This window comes from Brassica napus, chromosome A5, assembly GCF_020379485.1.
Source record: "Brassica napus cultivar Da-Ae chromosome A5, Da-Ae, whole genome shotgun sequence".
Lineage (NCBI taxonomy): Eukaryota > Viridiplantae > Streptophyta > Magnoliopsida > Brassicales > Brassicaceae > Brassica > Brassica napus.
The window spans coordinates 27,700,202-27,728,138 of NC_063438.1; the positions used below are offsets into that span (position 1 = coordinate 27,700,202).

The window sequence follows — 27,937 nt, forward strand, 5'->3', positions numbered from 1 at the left end:
CCAAAATACTCTCATGGTAATGCAAGTGCAATCCTTATTTTGTAAATACATCAGAGAGTACAATAAAAAAAGGAGTAAAAATACAATACAAGAATACTACATACATTCTTGAAGTATATATTATTAACTATCACTCTAATGCTGAACAAACAGCTTTATAGTTAAATAAAGACTAACAACTACAAGCCAAACATTATAAACAACAAAAGGTGTCACTACTACTTGTTCCTTTCCAAGTCTCTGAACGCTTCTTCTACTGGCTTTAGGCTTTCAGAGTCACAGTTGCACACGCTTCCCACAAAACACCACACAAACTAACTAAACCAACCACTAAAACCTCAACTCTCCGCGTTCACAAACGCAGCAATCTCATCCATAACACTATGAAAATAACTATTATTAGGCAACAGGTAGAACCCAATAGTAGCTTTCTCCAAATGCACAAGCCTAACCTCTTTCCCCGCTCTCTCAAGCCCTTCCGCATAAGCTAACTGCCAATCCTGAATCAAATCCAAACCCGCCACAACGACAAGACTCTTGGGAAACCTCAACCCTCTTAAGCTCTTCGCTCTTGCCCCAAACGGGTTACAAGCAGGATGCTCTCTATCTTCCCCTTCAGGCAAAAACGCTTTCCAATACCAATCACGGTCCCTAACCGTCACAAAGTACTTCCCATCCAGACGCTTCTCAGACTCAGTCCTCTCCTCCCCACCGAACATAGGATTCAACAAAACGTTCCCTAAAACGTCAATCCCCGCTTCACCTGCCTTTAAAGCTACGTTGTGCACTATGTTCCCACCTGAGCTATCTCCAGCTAAAAAAACACGAACCTTCGAGTCTTTCTTGGACCTAAGCCAACCCCTCGTGTTCACCCAGTTGAGAGCCGTCCAGCCATCATCATAAGCACAAGGGTAAGGGCTTTCAGGCGCGCGGCGGTAGTTCACAGAGACGACAACGCAGCTGCAAGCGCCGACGAGTCTGCGGCAGAGAGTGTCGTAGATCTTGCTGTTGGATGAGGAGTGAGCAAAACTGCCTCCGTGGAAGAACAGTATCACAGGGACTATCTCGTTATCAAGGGGCTTCTCGAGGTCTAAGACACTAACAGGTCCTCCCTCTTGGTCTGCGTAAGCTGGTCTATAGACTCTGCTTAGGAGGCTGGTGGCTCGGTCTATCACCACGTCGAATGAGAACACGCCGTCTTCAGGGTTGGCGTTTGCGGTGACTTTACGGTCAAGGTACTCGGCTAAGTGGCGGTTGAACGTTCCGTCTGATCGACGGAGGAGGTTGTAGGATAGTTTGAAGGTTGAGATTAGAACCCATGTGTTGAGAGGAACCACTGTCTGCATAAAAACAAACACAATTAGAGTTTAATAAGCAAACATTAACACACAAATACACAATCTTTTGATTCAAAAATCAAAACAAGAAAGCACAGAGAGAGACTATCAAACAAAACGACGCGTTTCATCACCTTAGCTGAGTTAAAGTCCCAAGCTTTGAATTTTATTTATTTATTTAAACACCATAAAAGTAATCTAAATAAGCTCAGACACAAGAGCAGAACCGTAAGAACATCAAGATCCTAACTTAAACCGGAAATAGAAAGAGACCCATTTCAAAATCAAGGATTGTTTTTTTTTCCACTCAATTTAGAAACTTTTTAAAAAACAAATTAAAAGCCAGATTCCAACAAAAAAACTCACCTTGCTATCAATAAGATTAACTTCATCGCTCGCTGCCATTGAAGCAGAGACTCCTTTTGTTAAAACAAACACAGTAGACACGAAAAGCTCAGATCGAAAAGTCGAGACTTTCGAGTCGAGAAGCGAAAACTCAAACCAAGTTATAAACTTCAGATCAAATGGGTTTAGTTGTAGCTTGAGAACTGGCGTAAACACAAAAGGCTTGAAAGGAAAAAGAAGATTTATAATGCGCCACGAGGTGGAGGATTAGAAATATCAGCGTATTTTAGCATGGATGCGATCACGTGGTGTAACGTGCGCGGTTAAGTCGGGCGCGTCCATTGTAGAGTATGGAGTGTGTTTGCGAGAGGACTGTTTGGTGGGCCTCAAAGAAATTAATAAAAGATAGCCTTAGGTTAGGGCCCACTTAGCTTTATTTCTTTTTTTTTAAGTCTTTTAATTTAGATTTCTTTTTCCTAAAATTGATATTTTTTCGAGTGTCACAAACACAAAAGAGAGATGATATTTCTAAAATTGAAATTTCTTTCAAGTGTCACAAACACAAAAGAGATAGAATATTTCTAGAAAAATCTGTGAAAAGGAGTATTTTATATATAAAAAATTGTAGTATATTCTTCATTCATGTCATATATAGCATCAATACTATAGCATGATCAATAGAATACAAATATGTTCCACAACATCTTGTGCTTATTACATTCGTTTGGCAAAAATGTTCACAACAATATCTTTTATCTCTGGATACCACTTAATGATTAGTTAATTAAGACAGTTGGGTATACTGGCAAATCATGTAATTAATATATTCACGGAATTAACTTTTCATATGGATTTGAATTATGTCATTGTTGATAGCTCTTGCCAAAATAACGACAAAGAAAAAATAGCAAAATTAATTCTTGCCGACTAACCAGCATACCTAGCTTCGTATGTATGTCTAGCAACTGCCTAAAACCATACGACTATTTTTAGTACTTCTTTTGGATTTAGTGATTTACAAAAGATAATTACAATGCATGCATACTTAAGTATGTTACGTTAGTCACCAACAGAATGAACGAACGAACGAAGCCGACATATTTGCTCTCTAACGTATTTAGTTTTATTCTTTCTTCTGTCACTATCTATATTCCATATATGTAATGTATCTCTATGTAAGCTTCAAAGGTCGCCGACTTTTGACGTGCAAACATAATCAGATAGAGAGCAGATTAACTTCTGCAAACAGATGTAAAACTTTTGGTTTACATTTGTCAATTCAATTTCAACTATCAAAAAACTTTTGCTAGCTAGTACACAAACTTACATATCCTCAGGTCTCGTTGTTGCATAGTACTCTTTTAAAACTATGGCTACCTGAATTCCATTACATTTCTTAAGAAATAGTTAGAATCTATGTAACTAAGTTCCGAATTAGATATAGGTAACAAAAAGCTAGGAAGTGACGTGTTAGTTGTAAAATACTAATGGTTTATAGCAAAACTATGAATGTATTTTGGCAGCATTAGAGTTTGGCAGTCAACATCTTATGGACAACAGCTTGTTTCCTACTTTTATATTTATTATTCTCTCAATTTTTATAACATTTTTAAAATGTTCTTTTATTTCATTTGTTTGTCGTATTATTAGGGTTTCAATTTCACCATCTCACCTGTCCCTTTCTTCTTTATTATTCTTTGTCACTTCCTCTAACCTTTTATCTCTTTTCCATCGTTCTTTTTTTTTTTTTCCAACTGAATTATATTAGAAAACAGGTCCGCAGCCCAAATAGAATTACAAAGACCAAAAGGCCCAACCACAAAGCCCAACTAAAACAAAACAACCCGGTTAGGCCCAAGCAAACCCTCGAACCCAAACACCCGACGCGCGGTTCGCCCTACCTCGAGAAGCAAACCCGCAAACGTCGCCACCACCGTAAGCACTTACGCCGGAGAACGGACGCTTCTTACCGGCCACTATAGGAACATGCCTCACCGTGACAAACCGGATCCCATGACCTACCAACACTCTTCATCACCGCCGTCTTGTACTCTAGATAAGTCTTTACCGGCGAGATCAATCGCCGGAGCGAGATCATCACCACCACCGTTCGAGCACACACCAGAGTAACAACCACGGCTCACCGAACATCACCAACTTGATACGGTCGCTTCTCTCTACCTCCAACGAGAGAAACACCCACGGAACTCAAACATCACCAAAGCCCAAAAGACCAACACTAAGGCCCTATAAACTAATATTAAAAATTAAGCAGAAGAAGAAAAACCAGAGCCGACGAGGCAAGGAACAGGACGCCTTCACCCCTCGGAGCAAGATCCGACGACGCAGAGCTGTGAGAGCCTCTACCTCCCGGAAGCTTTGCCGGCGACGCAGAGCTGAAAAGAGCCTCCACCCCCCGGAAACTTGAACGGCGACGGCGGAACTAAACGAAGCCTCCGCCTCCCGGAATGAAACCTAATTTCAACCCAAAAAACTAACAAGCTGTCGCGACGAGCCGCGTCCTACCTCACCACGAATCCAGAGAAAGGGAGCTTACCGCCGTTTGAAACCCTCCGTAGACGGTTCTCTCCCGGCGATAAAACCCTAATCCAGATCCGAAAATATATCGGTTAGGACAGCAGATCGACGCACACAGAGGGTAACCTAGCGAGGATCGACAACTAAGGGAACCACCGGCGCCGGCACGCGCGCAAACGCGCCGCCGGACGTCGGTGCTTTCCTCCCACGCGTTTCTCTCTTTTCTCTCTCTCTCTCTAAGTCTCTTTCGTCGCTTGTTCCACCGTTATCTTTTCCATCGTTCTTCCCCCTCAAATTTGTTTTATTCATTTATCACTACATCTTATTTAATAATTAACTTTTGTTTTTATAGATGAAGTACATAGCAAAGTAGATAGATCATGGATGCAGCACTTATTAATTACGATGACTATCTATGTATCGTTATCATCATCCATGGTTTCACTCATGTCTTTGTATTCTCTCGGATGTCCTAGTGCATTTGCTTTTCCGGTTCTTTTGTTCATCAACCTGTTTTGTAAAACTGTAAACATAGACTAAATCCAATTAGTCCTCACAACAAGAGTCACATCTTGAACTAATTACCATATGAACACAATCCCACGAGATTAATTAGACAGCATTTGTCCAAAATCATTCATAGCATAAAACTATGCAGTTATTATACCCTTTTTCTTAATATTCTTATCAAAACATTTATTATTAGTAAGAAACAAAACAAATACCATCACAAAGCTTTCGCATATGAGTATATTTTGCTTCATAAAAAGAGTATTATATCAACTTCTTTACATTATAAGTTACCAAAAAAAAGTCTTTACATATTGAGCGATCGAGAGAAAAATAAAACTTATTAGGCCTACATGTAAAGTAAATGGGCTTATTCATAAGCCTATTAAGCGATTAACGAAGATTTGGACCAATTTGGTCAAAGAGTCAAAAACAATAAAACGTAAGTTGATCCTACGGTTTCAAATGATTTAATCTAACGGCTCTAAAACAAATGATTCCCAAAAAAAGCAATCATAACTTTTCTGCGTCTCCCTCCATTTTTAGCAAACACCATCACTCTCGATTTCATAATTTCTCATCTAACCGAGAAGATAAAAGGACTAAGAGCAAAATATTTTGCAGGTTTCTCTATCCTCAAGCTCGAAAAATCCGATCTTGAAGCTGTTGAAAGGAGGTAAAGTACGTGATGGAAGCAGATTCTTCCAATCTCTCTCGAGAAGTCACGCCGGAGCAAGATCCGGTGACGGAGCGAGATGAACACCAGACTAGAAAAAGGTTTAGACTTTCTTCATTGGTTTTTGTTGAGTTTCTCAAGAGGTTATTGCATTCACTATATGCTTTGTTTGTTTGCTATATACATGACTGTCTCTGAGTTTTGTCTGTTGTTTGATTTGAAACTCACGAAGCTAAAGGTTTAGACTTTTTAAATGGGTTTTGTTCGGTTTCTATAGAGGGTCTGATGTAGTAGTTTCTTTTGAACTATGCTTAGGATTCGTGGCTCTGATTCAATGGTAACTGAGGGTGCTTCTTCGGGTGGGTTACATCAACTATTAGATCAGCTTCAGGTAATAACATCACCTGTTCTTCAGTTTACAGACAAGTGGAGAGAGATCCACGAGGAGTATGCTACTTTGCAAAGTTCACTTAAGAAACAAGCCGTGAGATTAGATCTGAAGGAGAAGTCTTTGATGGAAAGAGTTGTGGAGTTGGAGAAGAAAGAGGAGATGTTAAAGGATGTTGAAGAGAGGGAAATGAAGATTGGTTTGCTTGAAAAGTCATTAGAGGAGAAAGCAAAAGATAATGATGTGAAGCAGTATCTGGTCTCGTCAGTTCTCAAGAGATTGGACTGTGAGACAGCGAGTGAAGCAGCGAATGTGCTTGAAGAGAAGGGAAAAAAGGTTGATGAAGATAAGTCACGTGAGTTAGAGAAGGCTGTGAAAGAGATTGAAGCTAGGGAGAAGAAGCTTAGATTACTTGATGAAGCTATGAAAGAGAAGGTGATTGAACTGGAGAAGAAACAGAAGGCCTTTGAAGGGGAACAGTTGGTAAAAGCTGAGGAGATGGAACTGAAGAGAAGAGAAATGTTGGCTGAGCTGGAGAAGAAAGAGAAAAGCTTTGAAGTGGAGCTGAAAGCTAAAGCTGAGGAGATGGAGTTGAAGTGCAAGGAGAAGACGGCTGCATTGGAGAAGAAAGAGAAGAGCTTTGAAATGGAACTAAAAGCTAAAGCTGAGGATATGAAGGTTAAGGAGAAGCAACTTGAAGAAAAGGAGAAAGAACTTGAGTTGAAGCAGAGAGAGTTAGAGGACAAGCTTAAAGAGAGAGAGAAGGAAACAAACTCGGCTTGTTTAGCTTCAGCTTCGGCATCATCTCCACAACAAAGAGACAAAGCGTGTGAAGAAGAGGAACCTGAGAGAATAAAGATTGTTGATTCAGAGTTTCATGACTTCAAGAACACAATGAGCTCTTTCTCGGTTGACAAAATATGGGCGCTTTACGATCCTCAAGATGAAATGCCTCGGTTATACGCTAAGATCAAGAGAATCAACAAGTCCCGGCTGAGTCTCGACGTGACATGGCTTGACCCTAAAGATGATGAATCAGTTCCCATTGCTTGTGGGAGGTTCACGCACGGGAGAAGAGAAACAGTGAGCTACTTGACGTTTTCTCACGAGCTTAAACCGATCATACACGGCAGGAACATCTCGGTGAACCCCAAAAAAGGTGAAACATGGGCTCTTTTCAAAAACCTGGGACAGCAGCACAAGCCTCCTTATAGATACGACTTGGTAGAAGTAGTGGTTGGCTTCAAGGATCGTCAAGGCGTTGGAGTGGCCTACCTAGGGAAGGTTGAAGGGTTTGTATCGGTATTCAAACACTCTGCAAAGGATAGAGTCGTTAAGCGCGTGATTGCACCAGATGAAATGCAGAGATTCTCTCACAGAGTTCCCTCGGTTAGACTGAGTGGAGACGAGAAAGAGGGAGTTCCTGCTGGTTCTTTTGAGCTTGACCCTGCTGCTGTTCCAAGCTACATACTCCTTGGGGGAGAAGGAGCCTGATGTGGTTCAAGTTGGCTTTGCAGAAGACGTACCTTGTGTTTAGTGACTCTGATGTTTAGTTCTTGTAGTAAGTAGAAGTATCTATGAGTGTCAGAAGATGGATTTTGTTAGTGGCAATGCAAACAAACAACAATATGAAAATAGTATGGTTCTGGTTACACATAAATGAATCCATTAGAGTGTTGGTTTACAATGGTTTAGACTTGGCTTATTCCGGTTAAATCTTACTCTCTATATAAAGAGAAGACGTTGTAACAGATTCCTTTTAACTTGTATAACATAATTGTTCATCAATATGTAACAAACTCTCTTCCTCGTTTATTCAAGTAACAGAATCTAAGCATCATTTTCTTATATGATTAGGCTGATTATATGAACATTACATGCATCTCTCTCTGACCATAAACGTTAAAAAAAGTAGTAATCTGATAAAGAGCATTCTTTGTACTACTTCACAGCTTTTTGTAGACGTTCTTCTCTCCACATATTAAACTAGTAATTTGATACAGAGCCCATCTTTTGTTCACAAAATAAAAAAGAAAATCTCTAAGACCTTAAACAAGCGCTATACTACACTACATAGTTCAATATCTATTGGGCCTGATGGTAAGAAACAAATGTAAATGGGCTTGTTCATATTGAGTGTATTGATGTATCTCTCTCTCTCTACTTGCCTTGGAGTTGCAGCGATCATCTCGAATACAAACTTCTCACACACACACACACACACAAATCGAATTCAACAAACAAACGAACACACACATTGAATGATCTCCTCCCCTTTTCTTTGGATTCACTCTCGCGCAACAAATGCAAATATAATATCTTTTTCTCATTAAGTTGCTGACTTATAGTAACATCTCACCTAATCTCTCTCAAAAGATCTAAACTTTTAATCAAAGAGATCGAATGTTGCTCTTCTGATCTCCCAAAGCAAGCAAGAATGGTGGAACCACTTCCGATCACCAGGAGGCGCTTCCTCTCATCCCACAAATCTCTCGTCACCGTCTTCTGGATCGCCGCCTTCGCCTCCTTATTCATCTGGCAATCCCGCGGCCGAGGAGGAGGAGGAGGAGCCTCTCTCTACCGCGTCAACGGCAGCCTCTCCTCTGTTTTCTGGTGGACAGCTACGACAACAACAACCTCCTCCGCCGACGCCGGAGAGTTCCCTCGGCTTAGACCCGTTTCCTTCAATCTAACGGACTTCGGCGCGGTGGGGGATGGTGTGACCGTCAACACGGAGGCCTTCGAGAGAGCTGTCTACGCGATCTCGAAGCTTTCGAAGAAAGGAGGTGGGCAGCTTAACGTGCCTCCTGGGAGGTGGCTCACTGCTCCGTTTAATCTCACTAGCTTCATGACGCTGTTCTTAGCTGAGGACGCTGAGATTCTCGCTGTTCAGGTTTGTTTGGTTTAAAGTTTTGATCTTTTTGAGTTGGTTATGTAGATTTAGATTCAAAGTTGCATACTTTGAGGTAGCTTCTTCTGTTTTTCTGTTTACTTGTGTTATATCAAGATTAAACACTGTTTTGTATATACTTGTGTTAGTTAGACCCTGCAAGTTTTTGTTTTTTTAGTTGATGTTGAATTGGTTGATATAGATTTAGATTTAAAGTTGCATACTTTGAGGTAGCTTCTTTGTTTTTCTATTTACTTGTGTTATATCAAAGATTCAACACTTTGTATTGTATATACTTGTGTTAGTTAGACCCTGAAAGTTTTTTTTTTTTTTTTAGTTGATGTTGAATTGTTCTTATAGATTTAGATTCAAAGTTGCATACTTGTCTTCTATATACTTGTGTTTCATTAATACTATGGATTTTTATGTTGACACTCTTAGGATGAAACGTTATGGCCTCTGCTGTCTTCCTCCTTTGCCTTCATATGGTTTCGTCAAGTTTTTGTCTTTTTTTAGTTGATGTTGAATAGGTTCTGTAGATTTGGATTCAAAGTAGCATACTTTGAGGTTGATTCTGTTTTCTATTTACTTGTGTTTTATTAATACTATGGTTTTATGTTAATATTCTTAGGATGAAACGTTATGGCCTTTGCTTCCTCCTTTACCTTCGTATGGATATGGAAGAGAGCATTATGGACCTCGTTATGGAAGTTTTATTCATGGACAGAATCTCAAAGATGTCGTCGTTACAGGTCAGTCATTTGATCTGTAAACTGAGTTTCAAATGTGGCTCTCTTCCTATGGATGCATTCCATCATTGTTAAGGAATGTGTTTAAGCTTTTAGGCAGCAACTTAATTCTCTTAGGGTGTCGTTGTCATGTTATAGTGATCTAGAAGTAAAACCACAGCTCTGCTGTTTAAGCTCAACCAGATAGTTTGGTGTTTGTCAAGTAATAACTTATCAAACTCAATACTACTTTTAAGCTCTAGTTTGACTTCCAAGCGAGAGTGAACTCTACCAATGATATCTCTATTAGCTGATAGAAACTCGTTATGTCTTCCTCTTTGCTTGACAAGTAGCTTTAATTGTGGGCTAAGGGACAAAAATCGTCTAAGTTCCTCTGTTAAATAATCAAAACCTTCGTTTCTTTAGTTATATCTGCTATGCTTTGGCGTTTATTACTGTAATCTATGATGGATAACAGGAAATAACGGAAGCATCAACGGGCAGGGAGTTTACTGGTGGAAGAAGTATCGCTCAAAGCTTCTAAACCACACAAGAGGACCATTGGTGCAGATCATGTGGTCAAGCGACGTTGTTTTCGCAAACATCACTCTGCGCGACTCTCCCTTTTGGACACTTCACCCATACGACTGCAAAAACGTCACAATCACAAACATGACCATCCTGGCACCTGTCTTCGAAGCCCCAAACACTGATGGCATTGATCCTGGTAAGCATCTTATTCTTCTCACCAGTGTATACTACTTGGCTTTGATGGTGGCTAACATCTCTTATTCTTGTGGCATCAGACTCATGCGAGGACATGCTAATCGAGAACTCCTACATCAGCGTTGGAGACGATGGAATTGCGATAAAGAGCGGTTGGGACCAGTACGGAACTAACTACGGACGTCCTTCAAAGAACATACTCATCCGCAACCTCATCATCCGCTCCATGGTTAGGTAAAAAGTGAGAGATCACCTTTCCCTCATTGATCTTGATCTAATAATCAACTTCTACCTACAGTGCTGGCATCTCAATAGGAAGCGAGATGTCTGGTGGAGTCTCCAACATCACAGTCGAAAACATTCTCATATGGAGCTCAAGGCGTGGAGTCAGGATCAAAACCGCACCGGGAAGAGGCGGCTACGTCCGCGATATAACGTTCAGGAACGTCACGTTGGACGAGCTGAGAGTCGGCATTGTGATTAAAACCGACTACAACGAGCATCCGGACGGTGGATTCAACCCACAAGCCTTCCCGGTGCTGGAGAACATTAACTACACGGGGATATACGGTCAAGGGGTGCGCGTGCCGGTGCGTATGCAGGGGAGCAAAGAGATTCCGGTTAAGAATGTAACGTTTAGGGACATGTCGGTGGGGATAACGTACAAGAAGAAGCATATTTTTCAGTGTGCTTATGTGCAGGGGCGTGTGATAGGGACTATCTTCCCGGCTCCTTGTGAGAATCTTGATCGGTATGATGAGCAGGAGCAGTTGGTGAAGCAGTCTGATTCCCAGAATGCTACGGATATAGATTATGAGATATGAGTCTGGCCAACAACAAACATTGGGTTTGGTTTGGTTGGCCTTACTTTGAGTTTGGCTAGTTTATTTTTAAATGATGGCTTGGTGTTACAGAAAAATGGAACTTTGAGGATCTTGTGGACGAGTCTTTGGCTACTGAATGTTAATATCTTTTACCAGGTGGAATTTTGTTTTTTTGGTGGAATGTTATTATTGAGATTTATGTTAAGTCTTTGAACTCGTGATCACACCAGAGGAAACGCAACAAGAGTTATACTCACTCTCTCTCTCTCTCTCTCTCTCTCTCTCTCTCTCTCTCTCTCTCTCTCTCTCTCTCTCTCTCTCTCTCTCTCTCTCTCTCTCTCTCTCTCTCTCTCTCTCTCTCTCTCTCTCTCTCTCTCTCTCTGTGAGGTAGACACGGAAAGACAAGAGCAAAGTGTGGTCTTCATTTTGTGTGTCTTAGTGTTCTTGTAGTATGGAATTGTTTGTCTTAAAACGAATGGCTTGTTGCAGAACATGGAACTTGGATATTTTGGACATGTCTTTGGTTGTTATTGTTAAGTCATAACAACTTTTTTGAGAAAATGAGAAAGAAACTTGTCTTTTGTTACAGTTGAAGTAGTCCAGTCTCATCCCTTATATATAATTTAGGCTATTATATGAACAACAATACATGTAATCTCTCTAACCACAGACGCAAAACGTTAAAGAAGAAGTAATCTGATGAAGAGCCTTCTTTGTACTTGACAACTTCTAAAATATGAGAGAGAACTTGTCTCTTGTGTGCTCAGTTACAGAATAAACAAATACCCATTTGGCTATTATATAACCAATACATGTATCCCTCTAGCCACAACACACAAAAGGTAAAAGAAGCAATGATGATATAAAGAGCCTTCTCTGTAAGTCCACATCATCTCTAGACGTTCTCTCCTTTTCTTCACAAAAAAAAAACAATCTCAAAAGGCTCCTTAAAAGTCCCTAATCAATGACGTGTCAACAAAACCGAATGTAACATCTATTGTTTCACCCGTCTAAACCCAAACCAGATCTCGTAATGATTAAACAACAAGCTATCATGCGTCTGTTTACCAAGATACTCAAGCCCCAAACTCGCTAGCTTCTTTGCACACTCGTCTCCACCTAACCTCGAACAAAACTTAACATTATGCGACACGAAGATCCTCCCATCGTAAGGCTTTAACTTCTCCACCAGCCTCTCGAGACCAGTCCACACGAGCTTATCAGGCATGTGGAGAAACACCGCACTCGCGTATATCAGATCATAAGCTGTATCTAACCCAAACTTGCTGAACTCCATATCGTCGCCTCTGAGTATAAGAGGCCGTTTGTGGAGAAGACCTTGAGAAGGGAGCTCGTATCTTAGAGCAGCCATCAGAGAGAGCTCGTCCTTTTCGAGGCAGTGGAAGTGTGTGGGGTTGAGATAGCGGATGAAGTGCAAACCCACGCGTAACGTGCCGCAGCCTATTTCGAGGACGCGAGAGTTTGGTTTGAGGTTGGATGATTGGGCTAAGAACTCGAATACGTCGCGTCCACCTGCCCACGGCTCGCCGTAGTTGCTGTGGTGCTGCTCGACTAGTAACTCACCGGGGCATGGAAGAGCTGTGTGGTTGTCTCCTTCGTAATGGGATATGCCCTTGTACCTGAATTGACCAAAACAGAGAAAGCTCAAGCCTTTTAGATTCTAAAAACAGAGGAATGGAGTGAAACAGAGCAGAAGATGATAAGATCTCATCAAAAGAGCTACACTTTGGTGAAACCAATCTACACAAGAATGACCAAAACAGAGAAAGCTCAAGTCTTTCAGGTTCTAAAAGCAGAGTAATAGTATGAAAGATCACAACTTCACCACTAGAAACAGAGCAGAACATAATAACATCTCATCAAAAGCCATACACAAGAATGACCAATCTCATCAGATTAGTAATGAATGACCAAAACAGAGAAAGCTCAAGACTTTCATATTCTAAAAACAGAGGAATAGTATGAAAGATCTTAGCTTCTACCACTAGAAAACAGAGAAGAACATGATAAGGTCTCATCAAAAGCACTACACTTTGGTGAAACTAATCTACACAAGAATGACCACTCTCATCAGATGAGTAAATGAATGACCAAAACAGAGAAAGCTCAAGTCTTTCATATTCTAAAACACAGAGCAATAGTAAATGAAAGATTCATAACTTCACCACTAGAAACAGAGCAGAAACATGATAAAATCTGATTAAAAGCCATACACTTTGGTGAAACCAATCTACATAAGAAAAGAATGAACAAAACAGAGAAAGCTCAAGTCTTTTATATTCTAAAAAACAGAGCAACAGTTATATGAAAGATCATAACTTCACCAACTAGAAAACAGAGCTAAGATCTCATCAAAAGCCATACACTTTGGTGAAAACCAATCAATCTAATACAGTACAATGAAACCACTTTTCACTTTCTAATCACTTAGAACAATCCAATAGCTAGTGAAATTCACATACAAAGATGGACCCTTACTGAATCAGATCTGCGAGTTGTTGATCTCTAGTGCGAGGATTGATCCCTTTACGAAGCTCATTCTTCTGCATATGCAAACCGTTGGATCTAATCAGATCTCTAACCCACTCTACATCCTCCCGCGTCGTAGATATCTTCTCCTCTAATCTCACGTCACTAACGCTTCCAACGACGTCGTTTGGAGAAGATACAGAAGAAGGACAGGAGCAGGTGGAGAGAGAAGAGGTGAGGAGGAAGATGACAGCAGCTGCGAAGGACACGGAGAGGACAAGTACCGGAACGCTAACGAATATTCCTTTCTGCATCGTCGGTGAAGAAGAGGAGAGAAACGCCATTGATGAAGAGAGAGAGAGTACTAGTGGAGAAACATACCAAAATTAGTAAAGTAATAATTAACGGTTTTATTACATAACTTTGTGATTAATTTACCTGTCTTTATTTTATCCTGTCGTGTTGTAATTACCGGTATATGGTTTTAAGTTTAAAACCAGTAGTAGTCAGTAACTAATCAAGTCATTCAACCAATAGGAAAATTAATAAATAAAAAAGGATTTAATTATATAATCTTATCCTTAATTCAATGGGCTGATTGATTTTTTACCAAGTCGAAGCCTTTGAAAGAGTTTTTGTGTTCCCATTTTTTCTTCTTTCAATTAAAAAAAAAAGTTCTTTTTTTTTTGTTCATCATCCGATTCTCTCACAAACGCAATCGCACGGCCTTGAGATGAGAAAAAGGCTGCTCTCTTGACTCTAATAAGGTTTCTCAATCCTATTAGATCAATCTGATTCCCAAATCTCGCGGCGAAAGATCGTTCCTAGGGTTTCTCTCTCTCTCTCTCTGTGTTAAGAGGTTGCCGAGTCTTCGTAGTTCAGATAAAAGGTATCCCAGATTGTTTCGTTATCGATAGAAAGGTGTGAAATTTATAGTGTGTGGAGTCGTAAAGTGATGATTTTTTTTTTGTAATCTGATTATCTCGTAATGGGGTTTGGCCTTTTTGATTTTTTAATCATTACAATTTAGCTGATTATCGATTTTGCTTAGCTTATTATATATCGTTTCTTATGTGGATCTCTTATAGACTAATCACTGTACTAGCTTTTGCCTTAGTAAATATTCAAGCTCGTCTTGTTTGGTTTTGGATGATGATGACACTAGTTTTTGTTTGAAGAAGAGGATGTTGTTTTAGTTTACTTATGTGCTGGTTTTTTTTTTTTTTTTTCTGATTAATACTTTTCAGGAGATGCACCGGGTTGCAAGTTCCGGGAGTAATGGCGGTTCTGTCCGCGCTCGCAAAGAGAAGAAGCTTACCTATGTCTTAAACGATGCCAACGACACTCAGGTCACCTTCTTTGATTTCTCTCTTTATATTTTCTTTAACTAGACAAGTCTTACAATAGTTTATCTCCTTCTCAACTCAAGCTTATGTTCTCTTTATGTAACTCTGCAGCACTGTGCTGGCGTTAATTGCTTGGATGTGTTGAAGTCGTCTGTTTCCAGTGATCAGAGTTACCTCTTCACTGGGAGTCGTGATGGTACACTCAAGAGGTGGGCGTTTGATGAGGATGCGGCGCCCTTTTGCTCTGCTACGTTCGAGTCTCATGTTGATTGGGTATGGAGTTTTTGAATGATTAGTAATTAGGATCCTGTGTTTCCTGAGGTGAACCTTGTGCTTTTTGATAATTTTTAAACTTCCCTTTGTTGATTGGTCAGGTGAATGACGCTGCTTTGGCTGGTGATAGCACTCTTGTTTCTTGTTCTTCAGACACTACGGTCAAGGTTTGTGAATTTCTCACAGTTGCTAGAAGTTTATAATATCCTTCTTTTTGGCTCCTTTAGATCAGACGCTAAATGCGGCTTAATTTTTTTCTGTCACACACTAGACATGGGACAGCTTATCAGATGGAGTTTGTACGAGGACTCTCCGACAGCACTCTGACTATGTTACTTGTTTGGCAGTTGCGGCAAATAATGTAATTTGTCATTCTTTCATACTTTTTTTTGTATGATATTTGACCTTCTCATTACCACGTTATGATACTATCTTTGATGTCGCATCTGTTAGTGCAATGTTGTTGCATCTGGTGGCCTTGGCGGGGAGGTTTTTATATGGGATATCGAAGCTGCTTTATCACCGGTTACGAAAGCTAATGATTCAACGGAAGATAGTTCCTCGAATGGTGCAAATGGTCTTGGTAGCTCTCAGCCCGTTGCAAGTTTAAGAAATGTTGGTTCCAGCAACAATATCTCTGTGCAGTCATCACCATCCCATGGGTACGCACCCACAGTTGCCAAAGGACATAAGGAGTCCGTCTATGCTTTGGCGATGAATGATACGGGGACTACGCTCGTCTCTGGTGGAACAGAGAAGGTACTCATACAATTTAGGCTGCTGAGAATATACTTGAGAACAAGACATAGACAGAGACAATAATTGAGTTTTTGTTTATTGCAGGTTTTACGTGTCTGGGACCCTAGAACTGGTTCAAAAAGTATGAAGCTGAGGGGTCATACAGATAATGTCAGAGTGCTGCTTCTGGACTCAACTGGCAGGTATGTTTTCCTGTTTTTCTTCTTAATTGTTCACTCCGGCAATGGTTTATTTTGGATCCTTTTGGTGCCTATTCTCTTCTCTGTCTGATATATTTTCCTTGTGTTTCTCACCTTGAGACTGCAGGTTTTGCTTGTCTGGGTCCTCTGATTCTATGATAAGGTCTCTTATCTTTTCTTGATTATTTCATAACTATGAGCCATGTGGCTGCAGCTGTAGTATCATTTCAGTTCTAACTGGTTGTACATTTCGTTTTTAGACTTTGGGATCTAGGTCAGCAGCGATGTCTTCATACCTATGCGGTGCATACAGATTCTGTTTGGGCGCTTGCATGCACTTCATCGTTTACTCATGTTTATAGCGGTGGAAGAGACCAATCTGTGAGTTGACTTCAGACTTGCCTCCTTTGGTTCCCTCCATAATATAACATGATGTGGTTTTGTTTTGTTTCCTTCAGTTATACTTGACAGACTTGGGAACAAGAGAGAGCGTTTTGCTGTGCACTAAGGAACATCCGATTCAGCAACTAGCTTTGCAAGATGATAGTATATGGGTTGCAACAACAGACTCCTCTGTAGAGAGATGGCCCGCCGAAGTACAGAGTCCTCAAAAGGTCTTTCAACGAGGTGGCTCTTTCTTGGCTGGGAATTTGTCTTTTAATAGGGCGAGAGTGTCATTGGAAGGACTTAATCCAGTAAGACAAAATAATAATCTTCCTCTAAATGATTCTGTTTAACCTTTTTTTGAGTCTAGTGTGTCTGACTTTTTGCTTTTCTCTGCAGCCCCCTGCCTACAAGGAGCCGTCCATAACTATTCCAGGAAGCCACCCGATTGTGCAGCATGAGATTCTGAATAACAAAAGGCAAATTTTAACCAAGGTGAAATAAACTTCTCTTGAATGCTCAGGGTAAAACCACCGTCGATAGAGTTATGGAAGAGTCGATTATATCTGTGGGGAGTTTTCTTTTGCAGGACGCAGCTGACTCAGTGAAACTATGGAATATAACTAAGGGTGTTGTGGTAGAAGACTACGGGAAGGTCTCTTTGGATCTTAGGCTTTTTTGAGTTTCTAATATTTTGTTTGTTCGTGCTGCTGTAATCTGTTTCCATGTTTGCAGATATCATTTGAAGAGAAGAAAGAAGAACTATTCGAAATGGTAAGTCTCTTGATTTATTTTCAAATGTTATGATTCTTTTTCTTTAGCGAGACTAGCAGATACGTGTACCTTCCATGATGTATTGTTCATCTCTGCGTTTTCAGGTTAGCATTCCATCATGGTTCACTGTGGACACACGACTTGGATGCTTAGCCGTTCATCTGGAGACTCCACAATGCTTCTCTGCTGAGATGTATTCAGCAGACCTCAAAGTTTCCGGGCGACCTGAAGATGATAAGGTTAGATAAAATGCCTCTCAAGATCTTTACTTATTCAAGTTAATGGATCTTTGCATGAAAGTACATTTGAATCTGTTTATCATAATTGAACAGCTTAGACTCTTATAAGTTCTAGGCTAGTCAAACTAAACTGATTTTTTGTCATTGGATTGTGTAATTTGTAGATTAATCTAGCCCGGGAAACACTGAAAGGCCTGATGGGTCATTGGCTAGCGAAGAAGAAGCACAAACCAAAACCCCAAGCTTCTGCCTCTGGAGATATTCTATCCGTAAAAGACTCCAAAAAGAATCTGACTGCATCCAAAAGTGAAGACAACAGTGCTGCGAATGATCCGGTGTATCCTCCCTTTGAGTTTCCTTCTGTCTCCCCTCCGTCCATCATTACCGAGGGCTCTCAAGGAGGTCCTTGGAGGAAGAAGATAACTGAGTTTACCGGAACTGAAGATGAGAAGGACTTCCCCTTGTGGTGCCTTGATGCCGTCTTGAACAATCGCCTCCCACCTAGAGAAAATACAAAGTACATGACACCACCTTGTTCTCTAATTAAAAAAAATAGTTTGGAGTGTTTTAGCATTTTTTATAAATAGCTAAAGCACACGGTCTTGCTTTAGTATCTTACTTTTGAAAGTTCTTTAAATCTTTCAGGTTAAGCTTCTTCCTGCATCCATGTGAAGGCTCGAATGTGCAGGTGGTCACGCTAGGGAAACTTAGTGCACCCCGGATCTTAAGAGTTCACAAGGTGCAGTTATCTTTAAACTAAACCTATCCTTATCCTTGCACATTCTGTTATTCAATGGCTTCTTTCTTTTGCAACATGTCTATGTAGGTTACTAATTACGTTGTGGAAAAGATGGTTCTTGACAGTCCGTTGGATAGTTTAGCTATTGATGGAGGACCACAGCCTCTGTTTGCAGGAAATGGACTGCTACCGTCTGGATCAAAGCCTTGGCAGAAACTCAAACCTTCCATTGAGATCTTATGCAATAACCAGGTAAGTCAGCTTCAAGGAACCCAACAATAATTTATCGTTTGTAGTTTGTGGCTGAACAAGGTTGTTTACTGCGATTATATATCAGGTCTTAGCTCCAGAGATGAGTTTGGCAACTGTGCGGGTATATATATGGAAGAAACCTGAGGATCTAATCCTCAACTACAGGGTGGCTATAGCTAGATAACTTTTGAGGTAAATTACTCGAAGAAGGTGAAAATGCATTATGTTGAGATAAAGTTTGTGGAACAGCACTCTCAGGCTCCATCTACGTGATGGTTTTGTTTAACTTGAGAGATGATTTCATTTTTTAGGTACTTTCATAGAAGAATTGACCTCAAAAAAAGCCTTGGTAGATTTTTCATGTGTCCCCTGATACCGAAGCCTTTTGTAGATTGCTCTTTTTTTTTCACATTTGGAACAATGATAGGAACATACTTTTATGGTTGAGAATGAATATCACCATGTCCTTTATTGCCTTACAGATTTGTCACCCGGCAAGTTTCTGAGTGTCTCCAAATTGGAATCTGCTGGTTCATTTGAAGTCTATAGCTTTTCAATGTTTGTTCATTCTGAAAGCATATAAATCTTGGTTTAGTTTTACTCAGCTTCATGCTGGAGAATAATAAGTCTGCTCTAAAGGAGTTAGGACTCGTAAGAAGTGGGGGCTTGTACGGGGAGCTATCGATAAAAGGTCCAAGATCTTAAATCAGATGGTGTCGAAAACTTTACTAATCTTTGTACATTAGGTTGAGCTTTGGGTAAAAAAAAAAACTTGCTCTGTGTTTTCAATTGTTCCCTGAAACAATAAAAAAACCAATGCTCTGTATCTCGAGTAAACTCCAACAATCATATTTCATAAGCTTCCATAAACTAAAACTTGAGTAAAGTGAATTAATCTGAAGTTCTCATTCAAACCAAGTAAGGCCGAATCTTGAAAACAAAACCAACGAGACAGTACACTATGGTCTACTCTCTTAAGACAGAAGCTTAATAGTCAGTCATACAAAAACTGAATAAAATGTTCTGAAGCTTCTTTCATGTGATCATCACGTCTTTAACTTTCTATTGCGTTTTCATCAGCTTCCACCGTCTCACGTTCTTTCTCATGCTCCTCTGCAATAAGAAAATGAATGTCAGCCCCATAATAACAGTTGTTACAATTCAAATGGAGTCCGATTCAAATGAAATTACAAGATCGCTCTATTTTGCACTTAAATAACAACAGACCACAATGTCCAACGAACTGAATGTTCCTAGTACTACTCATGACTCCATGAGCCATGTTTACATTTACTTAAAGTAAGCTTTCCTGAATGAGATCAATCATGTAGATGAAGGAGCCACTTACCCATGAGTTTATACATTGCCTTTTGGGTCCGCCTTTCGAGCTTGTCAAGCTTCTTCTGGACATCTCTTCGGAGGTCCCAGTTCGGTTTCTTTGGAGCAATGTTGACAAATGGGTCCTAATATTTGATTAAATTCCGGTGTAAGCTAAGAAAAACAAGTAAGGATTCTAATAACTGAGGATTTTTTGTGCCCCGTGAAAAGATAAAAAGCAATACACAAACCTCATTCTTCTCCACAGCAGGTGGAAGTGCAGCAACTGGATCTTCGAATTTGGGCAGCTCAGGTGGTACAACTTTACTGTCCTGAAGCTCCTTAGCTTGGGGAACATAGTTTCTAAACTTCATGGCTGGACCACTGCCAAATCCAAGAGAACACATGACAAAACCGCAATTTAGCAAAAGAACAATCAAGCAAATGAAACCAATCACATAAGCAAAGTATACGCAAAGAATGCAAGTTAAACAACGAAACCACTGTTTTGGTATTAAAATAGTGATAGATAGTACAACAGAGAGGCAAAACCAAAGCACTAGGGAAGCTCCTTCTTTTGATTTAGCCAACAACACATCAATCATATGCTAGTCAAATCATTCCTTCCCTAAATATCTAGACAAGTTTGCTTCTTTTCTATGAATCATGACTGTAGATAGAGCTCTAGATAAATAAAATAAGCAAAGAACAAAGCATACTCACTCTTCCTCAACAGCAGCAGAGTCATCTCCTTCTCCCTCTTCCTTGCTCTCTGACAGCTCCTTAGCTGCTCTTAAAGCTCTAAGCGCCTCTTTACGAGCAGCAGACTTCTGCTCTATCGATTCATCTTCACTACCCATTGATATTTCTTCCTGCATAACACATCAAATACAATACAATCCAGCCGTGTTCATACATTAGCGCACATCACAAAACTTATATTAAACCCTAAATCGACACGAATCAGCTCAAATTCTAGCGAAATCACAGGTAACCCTATCGACTCCAACTGAAACTTAGTAACCAAATAGCTTTCTATTGAGAAAATTAGGGCGAATCAGCGAGTGAAAAGTTGCGACGGTACCTGGAAGCTCCGAGCTCTAAAAATACTCTGTGCAACACAGAAGCAATGAAACTATAACAGAGGAGAAGACTGAAATGGGCCAAGCTAGTTGATTAAATTGGGCCGAGCTAAATTAATTACATTGGGCCTGATTAAATAATTAACTTTGCAAATTAGGACTAGAATTCTAGCTAAAAATTAAATTATATAAAATTTGGGGTCTAATCTTCTGACTATAAAAGAAAATCTGATAAAAATCAAATTATATATGCTACAAAACGTGTCTATATATACCTCCACGGAATAAAATATTTTCTTAATTGGGATTCGTATCTTTTTTTTGTCAATTAACTTTGCATTTTTATTGATTGACTAGGCGTAGTTGCATATTATTTATTTTGGTTATTGCCTGGCACAGTTTTGATATAACTTACAAAACCACCACATCTGAAATATATGTAGCTCTTATTTATTAAAATTAGATAAGAGAAAGAGGGAAAATAGTTTATTCTAAAGGACAGGAGTAATCACTAGTTCCTTAGCTTATGTTCCTTGTTTAGTTTACAATTGAGTCTTGATTAAGGAGCTTCTTTGATTGGAGAGATGGAGGAAACTCTCATTATACATCATAATTCTTGTTTTATTTGTTTTTTTATTCTTCCAATTCCTATTTTAACATTTTAAAAGTCATGGTATTATTTTAGTGACATAATATTCCAGCATTAGGTGGATGTATACCAAATATTGTTTTCTTAATGTTGTTTGACCAATATATCAAACTACTTGGTTTTTCCATTTACTTGATCATTGTCATTGCAACAAAACAATCCACTTCTGTAGCACCATTAGATTAAAAAAAAAGTCGAAACAATCCAGAAATGCTTTTAAGACAGCAATGTTTTATAAATAAAAATGTGTTTAAAAAAAAAGAGATAAAAAAATTCTAGAAATTTCAAAAGAAAACAGCTTTAATTCTCTACACAAACTTTATGGTCTAAAAGTTTAAAAAGAGAGGACAACTAAAAATATCAAATGGTGTGTCTCTGAGGTTTTAGGCTGGTGGGGGCTGAAGAAGAGTAGTAACGTTGAGCCTTTTCTTGACTTGTTTGCGTCTTCCAAAAACAATTACACATCATAAAAACAGCCAAACATATCTTCCGTTTGTTTCTATTTATTCGTTTTTCTTGTCTGATTCAAACCCAAAGAAGACCAAATTAAAAGAAATCACTTCTCCTTGAGGTTAGTTCCTTACTCAAAGCTGGTCTCTTTCCTTAATGTAGTGTGATTGTGTATGTAACACTTTGCCTTTTTCCAAATCCTTAATTGATTTTTTCTCTCTTTCTTTTTTTGGTGCTTTAAAGGTTTGATTTTTAAAACTTGTGGACTCTCATTTTTCCTCTCTTTCTCTCGAGTTTTGAGTCAGCTTTGTATCTCTAAACAAGTTTCAGATCTTTGACTTGTCTCCTGACATCATCCTGTCTTAACAAACTAGGATTTGAATCTCTTGCAGCTGTTCTTGTCTGTTCAAAGTTTCAGATTTGACCATCTGGGTCGCCAATTTCTCCCCTCTCCGATCATAAAGTAAGCAACTTTCTCCAAAACCATTTAGTCAAATCTGATTCTCTGGGTTTGGAGTTGAAAAGGATTTGACTTTATCAACTATGTGTTGTGTTGCAGTTGAAGTTGATTCAAAAGAGATTTGATTTGGGGCAAAGAGATCTTCTTTTTAGAAACATGTTGAGCAGATGAAGGTTTAGTTTGATGAGATGGGTTGTGTACTGAGTCGACCCGGATCATCAGGATTAGTTTCCGAGTCTAGAGAGGAAGCTAGTAGCAGGATCGAGTCTAACCGCAAAGAAGTAAACAATGTGTCCGTGACTACTACAGAGAGCACTAGTGTTGTTGCTGTTGTTGCTTCTGCTGGTGAAGAGGTTAGGAATGGTGAAGCTATTGTGAAAGATCACAAGGAAGAGAATGGAGATACCAAAGAGAGGAAACCAAAAAGGTCTACTACTAAGCCTGATCCAAGACTAAGCAACCCACCAAAGAACTTGCTAGGCGAGCAAGTTGCAGCAGGATGGCCACCGTGGCTGACTGAAGTCTGCGGTGAAGCTCTAAACGGGTGGCTTCCAAGAAAAGCTGATTCCTTTGAGAAGATTGAGAAGGTAACCGAAAAGATTCTCTCTTTTCTTGTGTGTGTTTAGTTCTTTGCAATGAGTTTGAAGTCTGTTGCCTTGTGTGTAGATTGGATCAGGAACGTATAGTAACGTGTACAAAGCGAGAGACTCGTTGACAGGAGCCATCGTGGCGTTAAAGAAAGTGCGGTGCGACAGTATGGAACAGGAGAACTTGAAGTTCATGGCTAGAGAGATTCTGATCCTGAGGAGGTTGAATCATCCCAATGTCATCAAGCTAGAAGGTTTGGTTACCTCCAGGATGTCAAATAGCTTATACTTGGTGTTCCGTTATATGCACCACGATCTAGCTGGTCTCGCTGCAAGCCCTGTCATAACATTCACTGAACAACAGGTCAATAAGAAAGATTCATTACACAACCTTAGGAATATATCTATAATAATGTTCATGTGTTCATCAGGTTAAGTGCTACATGAAGCAAATACTCTCGGGGCTCGAGCACTGCCACAGCCAAGGAGTGCTTCACCGTGATATCAAAGGATCAAACCTTCTTATAGACGACGATGGAGTTCTCAGGATAGGAGATTTTGGTCTTGCGACGTTCTTTGATGCGAGTATAAGGCAAAAAATGACGACAAGGGTTGTTACTTTATGGTACAGAGCACCTGAGCTTCTCCACGGTGCTGTTGAGTATGGTGTTGGTATTGATCTATGGAGCGCTGGTTGCATTCTAGCAGAGTTGTTGTCTGGTAGACCGATTATGCCAGGTCGTAACGAGGTTAGTAATGATGTTTTTTATGTTTTCAGGTGTGGTTTTGTTCATGTGTTGATGTGTAAAACGTGACGCAGGTTGATCAGATACATAGGATATATAAGTTATGTGGGTCGCCTTCTGAAGAGTATTGGAGAAAGATTAGGCTTCCTTCTCACGTTAAGCATGCTAATCACATGGCTAAACCACAGCATGAGAGGAAAGTAAGAGAGGAATTTAAAAATTTCTCTCCTGAGGCGCTTTCGTTAGTTGATAGGCTTCTAGCTCTTGATCCGCTTGAGCGCCTGACAGCTACAGATGCCTTGACGAGTGATGTAAGTGTTTCACTAATGGCTTGCGGTTCGGTAGTTCGGTTTTCGGTTAGTTCGGTTCAATGTAGATCTTACTGAATTAACCCAAAATAATGTTTGGTTTGGTATTCGGTTAGTTAGGTTTTTGAAAATCATATTGAAGTATTTGATTTCGGTTATATTTTGGTTTAGTTTTGTTAAAATTTTGGATAAGATCGGTTAGTTCAGTTTGAAATTTGGTTAGTTCGGTTCGGCTGTTTTTGTATGGTTTGGTTATAATTTTTTTCTAAAGAAAACCGAAGTAACCGATTGGCAAACCGAAAACCGAACCTTCTTAAAACATCTATAGACTCGAACCGAACTCCTAACCGAACTAACCAAAATTTTGGTTTGGTTCGGTTCGGGGGGTTGGATTCGGTTAAAATCCCAGCCCTATTTTCACAATGAAAAGTTTTGAGATTTTGAAACAGAGCACACAGTTTGGTTAAGATAGATTAAAACCTTGAAACTTTGAATCTTTGGACGTGTGATTTGATCATGATTTAGACTTCAGTGTCTGATTTGCTTTGGCTGTACAGTTCTTCACGACGGAGCCGTTTGCATGTGAGCCCTCTGAGCTCCCCAAATATCCTCCAACTAAAGAGATTGATGCCAAGAAACGAGATGAAGAGTATAGGAGGTAAAGTTTCCTTTTATGGCTTGTGGGAGTTTGGTTTCGGTTTGCTTGAGAGATGTATTCATGTATGCAGACAAAGGGAAGTACGTAAGGTTCAAGGAGAGAGCGGAAGAAGAATCAGACCTAAAGACCGAGCACCAAGAGCAATGCCTGCTCCTGAAGCCAATGCTGAGAATCAATCTAACATTGATGTAAGGACTCTTTCCTGCAACATTCTTAGTTTACTTCTCAGTTTCATGTCTGAACTGAATCTCTTTTCTATAACAGAGGATGCGTTTGATCACACACGCTAATGCAAAGAGCAAGAGTGAGAAGTTTCCTCCACCGCATCAAGACGGTTCACTTGGTTATCAAGTGGGATGTTCACGGCGTCTTGATCCATCAGAGATACCGTTTAGCTCAAACTCGTTCACTGCAACTTACTCCAAAGAGCCGTTTCAGACTTGGTCTGGTCCTTTGGCTCCCACTGAAGCGCATGACTCAACAGCTAAGAGGATGAAAGATATTAACAAGGAGAGAAGAAAGGCTGCTAAGCTTAAAGGGAAAAGAATCGTTGTTTGATTTGATGAGATTTATTATTATTATTCACCTCCAAGTTTCATAAAGTTCCTTTTTGATAGTTACTTCGAGAAAAAAAAAGAAGAAGATTTTTTGCTATTTTTGGTGGGTTATATGTTTCTTATTTATTTGATTTTGTGTATTGTTGTACAAGAGATTTGACAAAAAAAAAAAGCATTTAAATGAGGGAGATTACATTCTATAATATTCTATGTAAAGTTTTTGTTTTATTTTTGCTTTTATTTATTTTAAATGTGTATAGAAAAGTTATACTCCAAGTCTTTGATTGGATGAAGAAATAAATCTTATCTTTTTACTGAAACACTGAAGAAATATATCTTCGTATTATGTTTTTTATGTAAAGATTTGACTAATTTCTATGTCTTGAAAGTAAAATATTTTAAATTTTAAATTATTAATTTGGAGAAATTGTTCTTTATCAAATTTAGTGATTTATATTTCTTATTACTGTGCGATGATTTCTTAAAAAAAATATGTACTTAATTTAAAGAAAATTAATACATTTCAGATCAATATAATGATTTAATTACACTTTCATAAAATCAAATTGATAAAAAAAGCTTGGAATAAATTTGACAACAGAAACTGTCGGAAAGCACATATTAGTTATAAAAAATTTATTAGGCCTTGCTATACTTGTATCTGATACCATATGTAAACCCATTATGGCATGCATTTATCAATAAAATTTCAGATGGCCGGCAAAAAAATAGTATATAAAGTCATTATGTACTTTATTGTAACATCTTAGCTTAGAATATTTTTCGAAACTAAGCATATTTTCCTCCGTTTCAAAAAGATAGATTTTTTAGAAAAAAAAATTGTTTCATAAAGATAGTTTTATATTTTCTATGAAATTTTTTTGATCTTCGAGAAAATTAATTAACTTTATATCCGATACCATATGTAGTCAGTTTTAGAATTTTACATGTAATCAGTTTTGACGAGACATATATGTTTGGTTCATGCTCAACTTATGATGCAAACTAAACGTAAGATTCGCTAATGTTTGGTGCCCATGTTAAAACTATGATCACGATCTCCGGTTTTGATTACTATTCAAAAGGCGCGTCCACCTAACGCGCCCCCAATTTTTCTCTCAAACCCTACTTCTCTCAGATCACGATCTCCGGTTTCTCCTAGCCTCTCCGGCGCCTTTCTGGTGCTGTGAGAGGGCCCTATAATCTCCCGCCTGTCCATGCCTCTTCCCTCTGTTGATCTTCGCTCAGCTTATCTCCTTGCGCGGTGTCTCTGGATCTGTTGGAGCTCTCCTCCAGATAGTCAGATATCAAGGTCGTCTTTGGTTCTTCTGGAGAGCCAGCGAGCCAAGTGGAGTCGGGATTACCCTAGGGCCCTTGGATCTCCTGCTAGTCACCGATTGCGCTCGAAGTTGGGTCAACTTTGAGATCCGAGACAGCCGGAACACCAGACGCTTCGCTACCGTCGCCGTTCTCGCACCTGTATCTCGCTCCAGTCGGTTACTCTATCAGGTATCTCCAAGGTTCTCCGTAGAGCTTCTCCTCTCTGTTGAGTGAAAAGTGGCTGTGAGGTAAGCCATTGAGGACCTCTTTCTTTAGTTCAAAAGACAACAACCGTGGTGGTCTCTGGTTTCAGCTTGGTAACGCCTTCTTGCTTCCGACGTTGTTCTGCTGGGTCTTGAGGACAACCCACTATTACGATGTCACCTGCTTCAAGGTGAAGCCTTCTTCTATCCTGAGCCGTCTGCTTTCAAGGAGTATTCTTACTTCTTCTGTCCTTCAATTCCATCCTCCTAAGCTCCGGTGCTAAGCTTGTGTGTGTCCTGAAGTCGTTGCTGTATCCATTGTGTCGCGTAGCCGGATAGGGAGCCATATCGACCGTATGCGCTTGACCGTAGCCTGATCTTCATGTTACACGGCGTCGAAGTTGGTTCTACATGTTAGCAAACACCGAGAAAGCTTGAGATTTGTTGGCCAGCGTCCTCCTCCAGCGGAGCTCCGGGATGGGAGCCAGCCGTCGCCGTCGATGCCTGCTTGGAGCCACTTCGGTGAGACCTGACTAAACATCTCTTATGGTTTTACTCTCATTGTCTATGGTTGCTACTTTGATGTGAGAAGTGCTTGGGAGGGGGAGATAAAAGTGTTAGTCTTTTGTTCTAGTTTGGTATCATGTTTTGAGCTTCCATTGTTTGGTTAAGATTGAACATGATCTCTTTGGGGTTTGGGGGTTTTTTTAAACTTTTTTGCACCTCTAAGCTCTCAGAATGGCTGAAAAGCAGACTGGGTTGCATTGACATGTAACCAAACCTTCATTCTTTGCAATGACATTTACAATTTAGCAAAAAAAAAAAAAAAATGTTAAAACTATGATGCAAGCCTTTAATGGAGATGAATCAAAGAAAAGGGAACATAGGAGTTTGGGATGAAATGTAAACCTTAAAAAAACATATATGTTTATATATTGTTTCTGTTGATTGAAAACGTCTATTTTAGAATTTCACATACTAATCAAATATGACGAGACACTTACGGATCTTTTACGAAAGAAAACCTAGGATGTGCTTTGCTTTACACGGACTTGAGAAGGATTGAAGAGAATGGAGCCACTTATTGATTACAAATCATCTAAATGCATTTGAAATATATATTCATAATAAAAATAAGTTTTTAGTAGACATTTTTATGAACAACTGCTAGATTTAAAATTAGCCAGTCTATTAAGTCAAAGA

General features: G+C 39.6%; 7 protein-coding genes across 12 annotated transcripts; 4 read left to right on the forward strand and 3 right to left on the reverse strand.

Annotated features, from left to right (window-relative positions):
- Positions 1-17: 17 nt before the first annotated feature.
- LOC106453059 (gibberellin receptor GID1A) lies at positions 18-1,958 on the reverse strand. The gene is made up of 2 exons (XM_013895281.3): positions 1,704-1,958; positions 18-1,340 (listed from the first exon to the last, which is right to left on the reverse strand). Exons 1-2 carry the CDS (start codon positions 1,740-1,742, stop codon positions 339-341), a joined length of 1,041 nt encoding a protein of 346 aa, XP_013750735.2. The 5' UTR covers positions 1,743-1,958; the 3' UTR covers positions 18-338.
- Positions 1,959-5,031: 3,073 nt separating this feature from the next.
- Positions 5,032-7,478, forward strand: LOC106453060 (DNA ligase 1). 2 transcript variants are annotated; one of them, XM_013895283.3, is made up of 2 exons: positions 5,032-5,507; positions 5,722-7,478. In XM_013895283.3, the coding sequence occupies exons 1-2, from the start codon at positions 5,419-5,421 to the stop codon at positions 7,286-7,288; spliced, it is 1,656 nt and encodes a 551-aa protein (XP_013750737.1). In that variant the 5' UTR covers positions 5,032-5,418; the 3' UTR covers positions 7,289-7,478. The 2 variants fall into 2 exon arrangements, with proteins under 2 accessions (XP_013750737.1, XP_013750738.1); XM_013895284.3 differs by having other exon boundaries at positions 5,310-5,507; positions 5,822-7,478.
- A 505-nt stretch (positions 7,479-7,983) lies between these two features.
- Positions 7,984-11,178, forward strand: LOC106453061 (probable polygalacturonase). Its single transcript, XM_013895285.3, has 5 exons — positions 7,984-8,687; positions 9,316-9,436; positions 9,891-10,139; positions 10,219-10,372; positions 10,437-11,178. Exons 1-5 carry the CDS (start codon positions 8,232-8,234, stop codon positions 10,960-10,962), a joined length of 1,506 nt encoding a protein of 501 aa, XP_013750739.2. The 5' UTR covers positions 7,984-8,231; the 3' UTR covers positions 10,963-11,178.
- A 481-nt stretch (positions 11,179-11,659) lies between these two features.
- Positions 11,660-13,864, reverse strand: BNAA05G32070D. The gene is made up of 2 exons (XM_013895286.3): positions 13,462-13,864; positions 11,660-12,602 (listed from the first exon to the last, which is right to left on the reverse strand). The coding sequence occupies exons 1-2, from the start codon at positions 13,794-13,796 to the stop codon at positions 11,957-11,959; spliced, it is 981 nt and encodes a 326-aa protein (XP_013750740.1). The 5' UTR covers positions 13,797-13,864; the 3' UTR covers positions 11,660-11,956.
- Positions 13,865-14,077: 213 nt separating this feature from the next.
- LOC106453063 (WD repeat-containing protein 48) lies at positions 14,078-19,223 on the forward strand. 3 transcript variants are annotated; one of them, XM_013895288.3, is made up of 19 exons: positions 14,078-14,341; positions 14,700-14,801; positions 14,910-15,071; positions 15,173-15,238; positions 15,343-15,432; positions 15,525-15,830; positions 15,915-16,012; positions 16,137-16,172; positions 16,270-16,390; positions 16,468-16,704; positions 16,793-16,888; positions 16,983-17,048; positions 17,129-17,167; positions 17,272-17,406; positions 17,571-17,923; positions 18,052-18,145; positions 18,233-18,397; positions 18,483-18,589; positions 18,880-19,223. In XM_013895288.3, exons 2-18 carry the CDS (start codon positions 14,703-14,705, stop codon positions 18,579-18,581), a joined length of 2,262 nt encoding a protein of 753 aa, XP_013750742.1. In that variant the 5' UTR covers positions 14,078-14,341; positions 14,700-14,702; the 3' UTR covers positions 18,582-18,589; positions 18,880-19,223. The 3 variants fall into 3 exon arrangements, with proteins under 3 accessions (XP_013750742.1, XP_013750743.1, XP_013750741.1); XM_013895289.3 differs by lacking the exon at positions 18,880-19,223 and adding an exon at positions 18,709-18,876; XM_013895287.3 differs by lacking the exon at positions 18,880-19,223 and having other exon boundaries at positions 14,079-14,341; positions 18,483-18,876.
- Positions 19,224-19,279: 56 nt separating this feature from the next.
- Positions 19,280-21,009, reverse strand: LOC106453064 (coiled-coil domain-containing protein 12). Its single transcript, XM_013895290.3, has 5 exons — positions 20,799-21,009; positions 20,438-20,586; positions 19,966-20,098; positions 19,746-19,860; positions 19,280-19,510 (listed from the first exon to the last, which is right to left on the reverse strand). Exons 2-5 carry the CDS (start codon positions 20,572-20,574, stop codon positions 19,452-19,454), a joined length of 444 nt encoding a protein of 147 aa, XP_013750744.1. The 5' UTR covers positions 20,575-20,586; positions 20,799-21,009; the 3' UTR covers positions 19,280-19,451.
- A 773-nt stretch (positions 21,010-21,782) lies between these two features.
- On the forward strand, positions 21,783-25,439 carry LOC106453065 (probable serine/threonine-protein kinase At1g54610). 3 transcript variants are annotated; one of them, XM_022719935.2, is made up of 9 exons: positions 21,783-22,016; positions 22,288-22,358; positions 22,455-22,942; positions 23,022-23,306; positions 23,374-23,691; positions 23,763-23,999; positions 24,554-24,654; positions 24,725-24,842; positions 24,919-25,439. In XM_022719935.2, the coding sequence occupies exons 3-9, from the start codon at positions 22,544-22,546 to the stop codon at positions 25,210-25,212; spliced, it is 1,752 nt and encodes a 583-aa protein (XP_022575656.2). In that variant the 5' UTR covers positions 21,783-22,016; positions 22,288-22,358; positions 22,455-22,543; the 3' UTR covers positions 25,213-25,439. The 3 variants fall into 3 exon arrangements, with proteins under 3 accessions (XP_022575656.2, XP_048636124.1, XP_048636123.1); XM_048780167.1 differs by having other exon boundaries at positions 21,837-22,016; positions 22,270-22,358; XM_048780166.1 differs by lacking the exon at positions 21,783-22,016 and having other exon boundaries at positions 22,054-22,358.
- The last annotated feature ends 2,498 nt before the right edge of the window (positions 25,440-27,937 follow it).

Coding starts and splice junctions, on each gene's coding strand:
- LOC106453061 (XM_013895285.3), top strand. CDS start 8,232: ATGGTGGAACCACTTCCGATCACCAGGAGGCGCTTCCTCTCATCCCAC. Junction 8,688..9,315: donor CTGAGATTCTCGCTGTTCAG/GTTTGTTTGGTT, acceptor TAATATTCTTAG/GATGAAACGTTATGGCCTTT. Junction 9,437..9,890: donor CAAAGATGTCGTCGTTACAG/GTCAGTCATTTG, acceptor GATGGATAACAG/GAAATAACGGAAGCATCAAC.
- LOC106453064 (XM_013895290.3), bottom strand. CDS start 20,574: ATGGGTAGTGAAGATGAATCGATAGAGCAGAAGTCTGCTGCTCGTAAA. Junction 20,099..20,437: donor TCTGCTGCTGTTGAGGAAGA/GTGAGTATGCTT, acceptor TGGATTTGGCAG/TGGTCCAGCCATGAAGTTTA. Junction 19,861..19,965: donor CTGCTGTGGAGAAGAATGAG/GTTTGTGTATTG, acceptor ATCAAATATTAG/GACCCATTTGTCAACATTGC.
- LOC106453060 (XM_013895283.3), top strand. CDS start 5,419: ATGGAAGCAGATTCTTCCAATCTCTCTCGAGAAGTCACGCCGGAGCAA. Junction 5,508..5,721: donor GAACACCAGACTAGAAAAAG/GTTTAGACTTTC, acceptor AACTATGCTTAG/GATTCGTGGCTCTGATTCAA.
- LOC106453059 (XM_013895281.3), bottom strand. CDS start 1,742: ATGGCAGCGAGCGATGAAGTTAATCTTATTGATAGCAAG. Junction 1,341..1,703: donor TTAATCTTATTGATAGCAAG/GTGAGTTTTTTT, acceptor GTTTTTATGCAG/ACAGTGGTTCCTCTCAACAC.
- LOC106453065 (XM_022719935.2), top strand. CDS start 22,544: ATGGGTTGTGTACTGAGTCGACCCGGATCATCAGGATTAGTTTCCGAG. Junction 24,655..24,724: donor CGAGATGAAGAGTATAGGAG/GTAAAGTTTCCT, acceptor TCATGTATGCAG/ACAAAGGGAAGTACGTAAGG. Junction 24,843..24,918: donor AGAATCAATCTAACATTGAT/GTAAGGACTCTT, acceptor TTTCTATAACAG/AGGATGCGTTTGATCACACA.
- BNAA05G32070D (XM_013895286.3), bottom strand. CDS start 13,796: ATGGCGTTTCTCTCCTCTTCTTCACCGACGATGCAGAAAGGAATATTC. Junction 12,603..13,461: donor CAACTCGCAGATCTGATTCA/GTAAGGGTCCAT, acceptor TGGTCAATTCAG/GTACAAGGGCATATCCCATT.
- LOC106453063 (XM_013895288.3), top strand. CDS start 14,703: ATGCACCGGGTTGCAAGTTCCGGGAGTAATGGCGGTTCTGTCCGCGCT. Junction 15,433..15,524: donor TGGCAGTTGCGGCAAATAAT/GTAATTTGTCAT, acceptor CGCATCTGTTAG/TGCAATGTTGTTGCATCTGG. Junction 17,049..17,128: donor TGGTAGAAGACTACGGGAAG/GTCTCTTTGGAT, acceptor CCATGTTTGCAG/ATATCATTTGAAGAGAAGAA.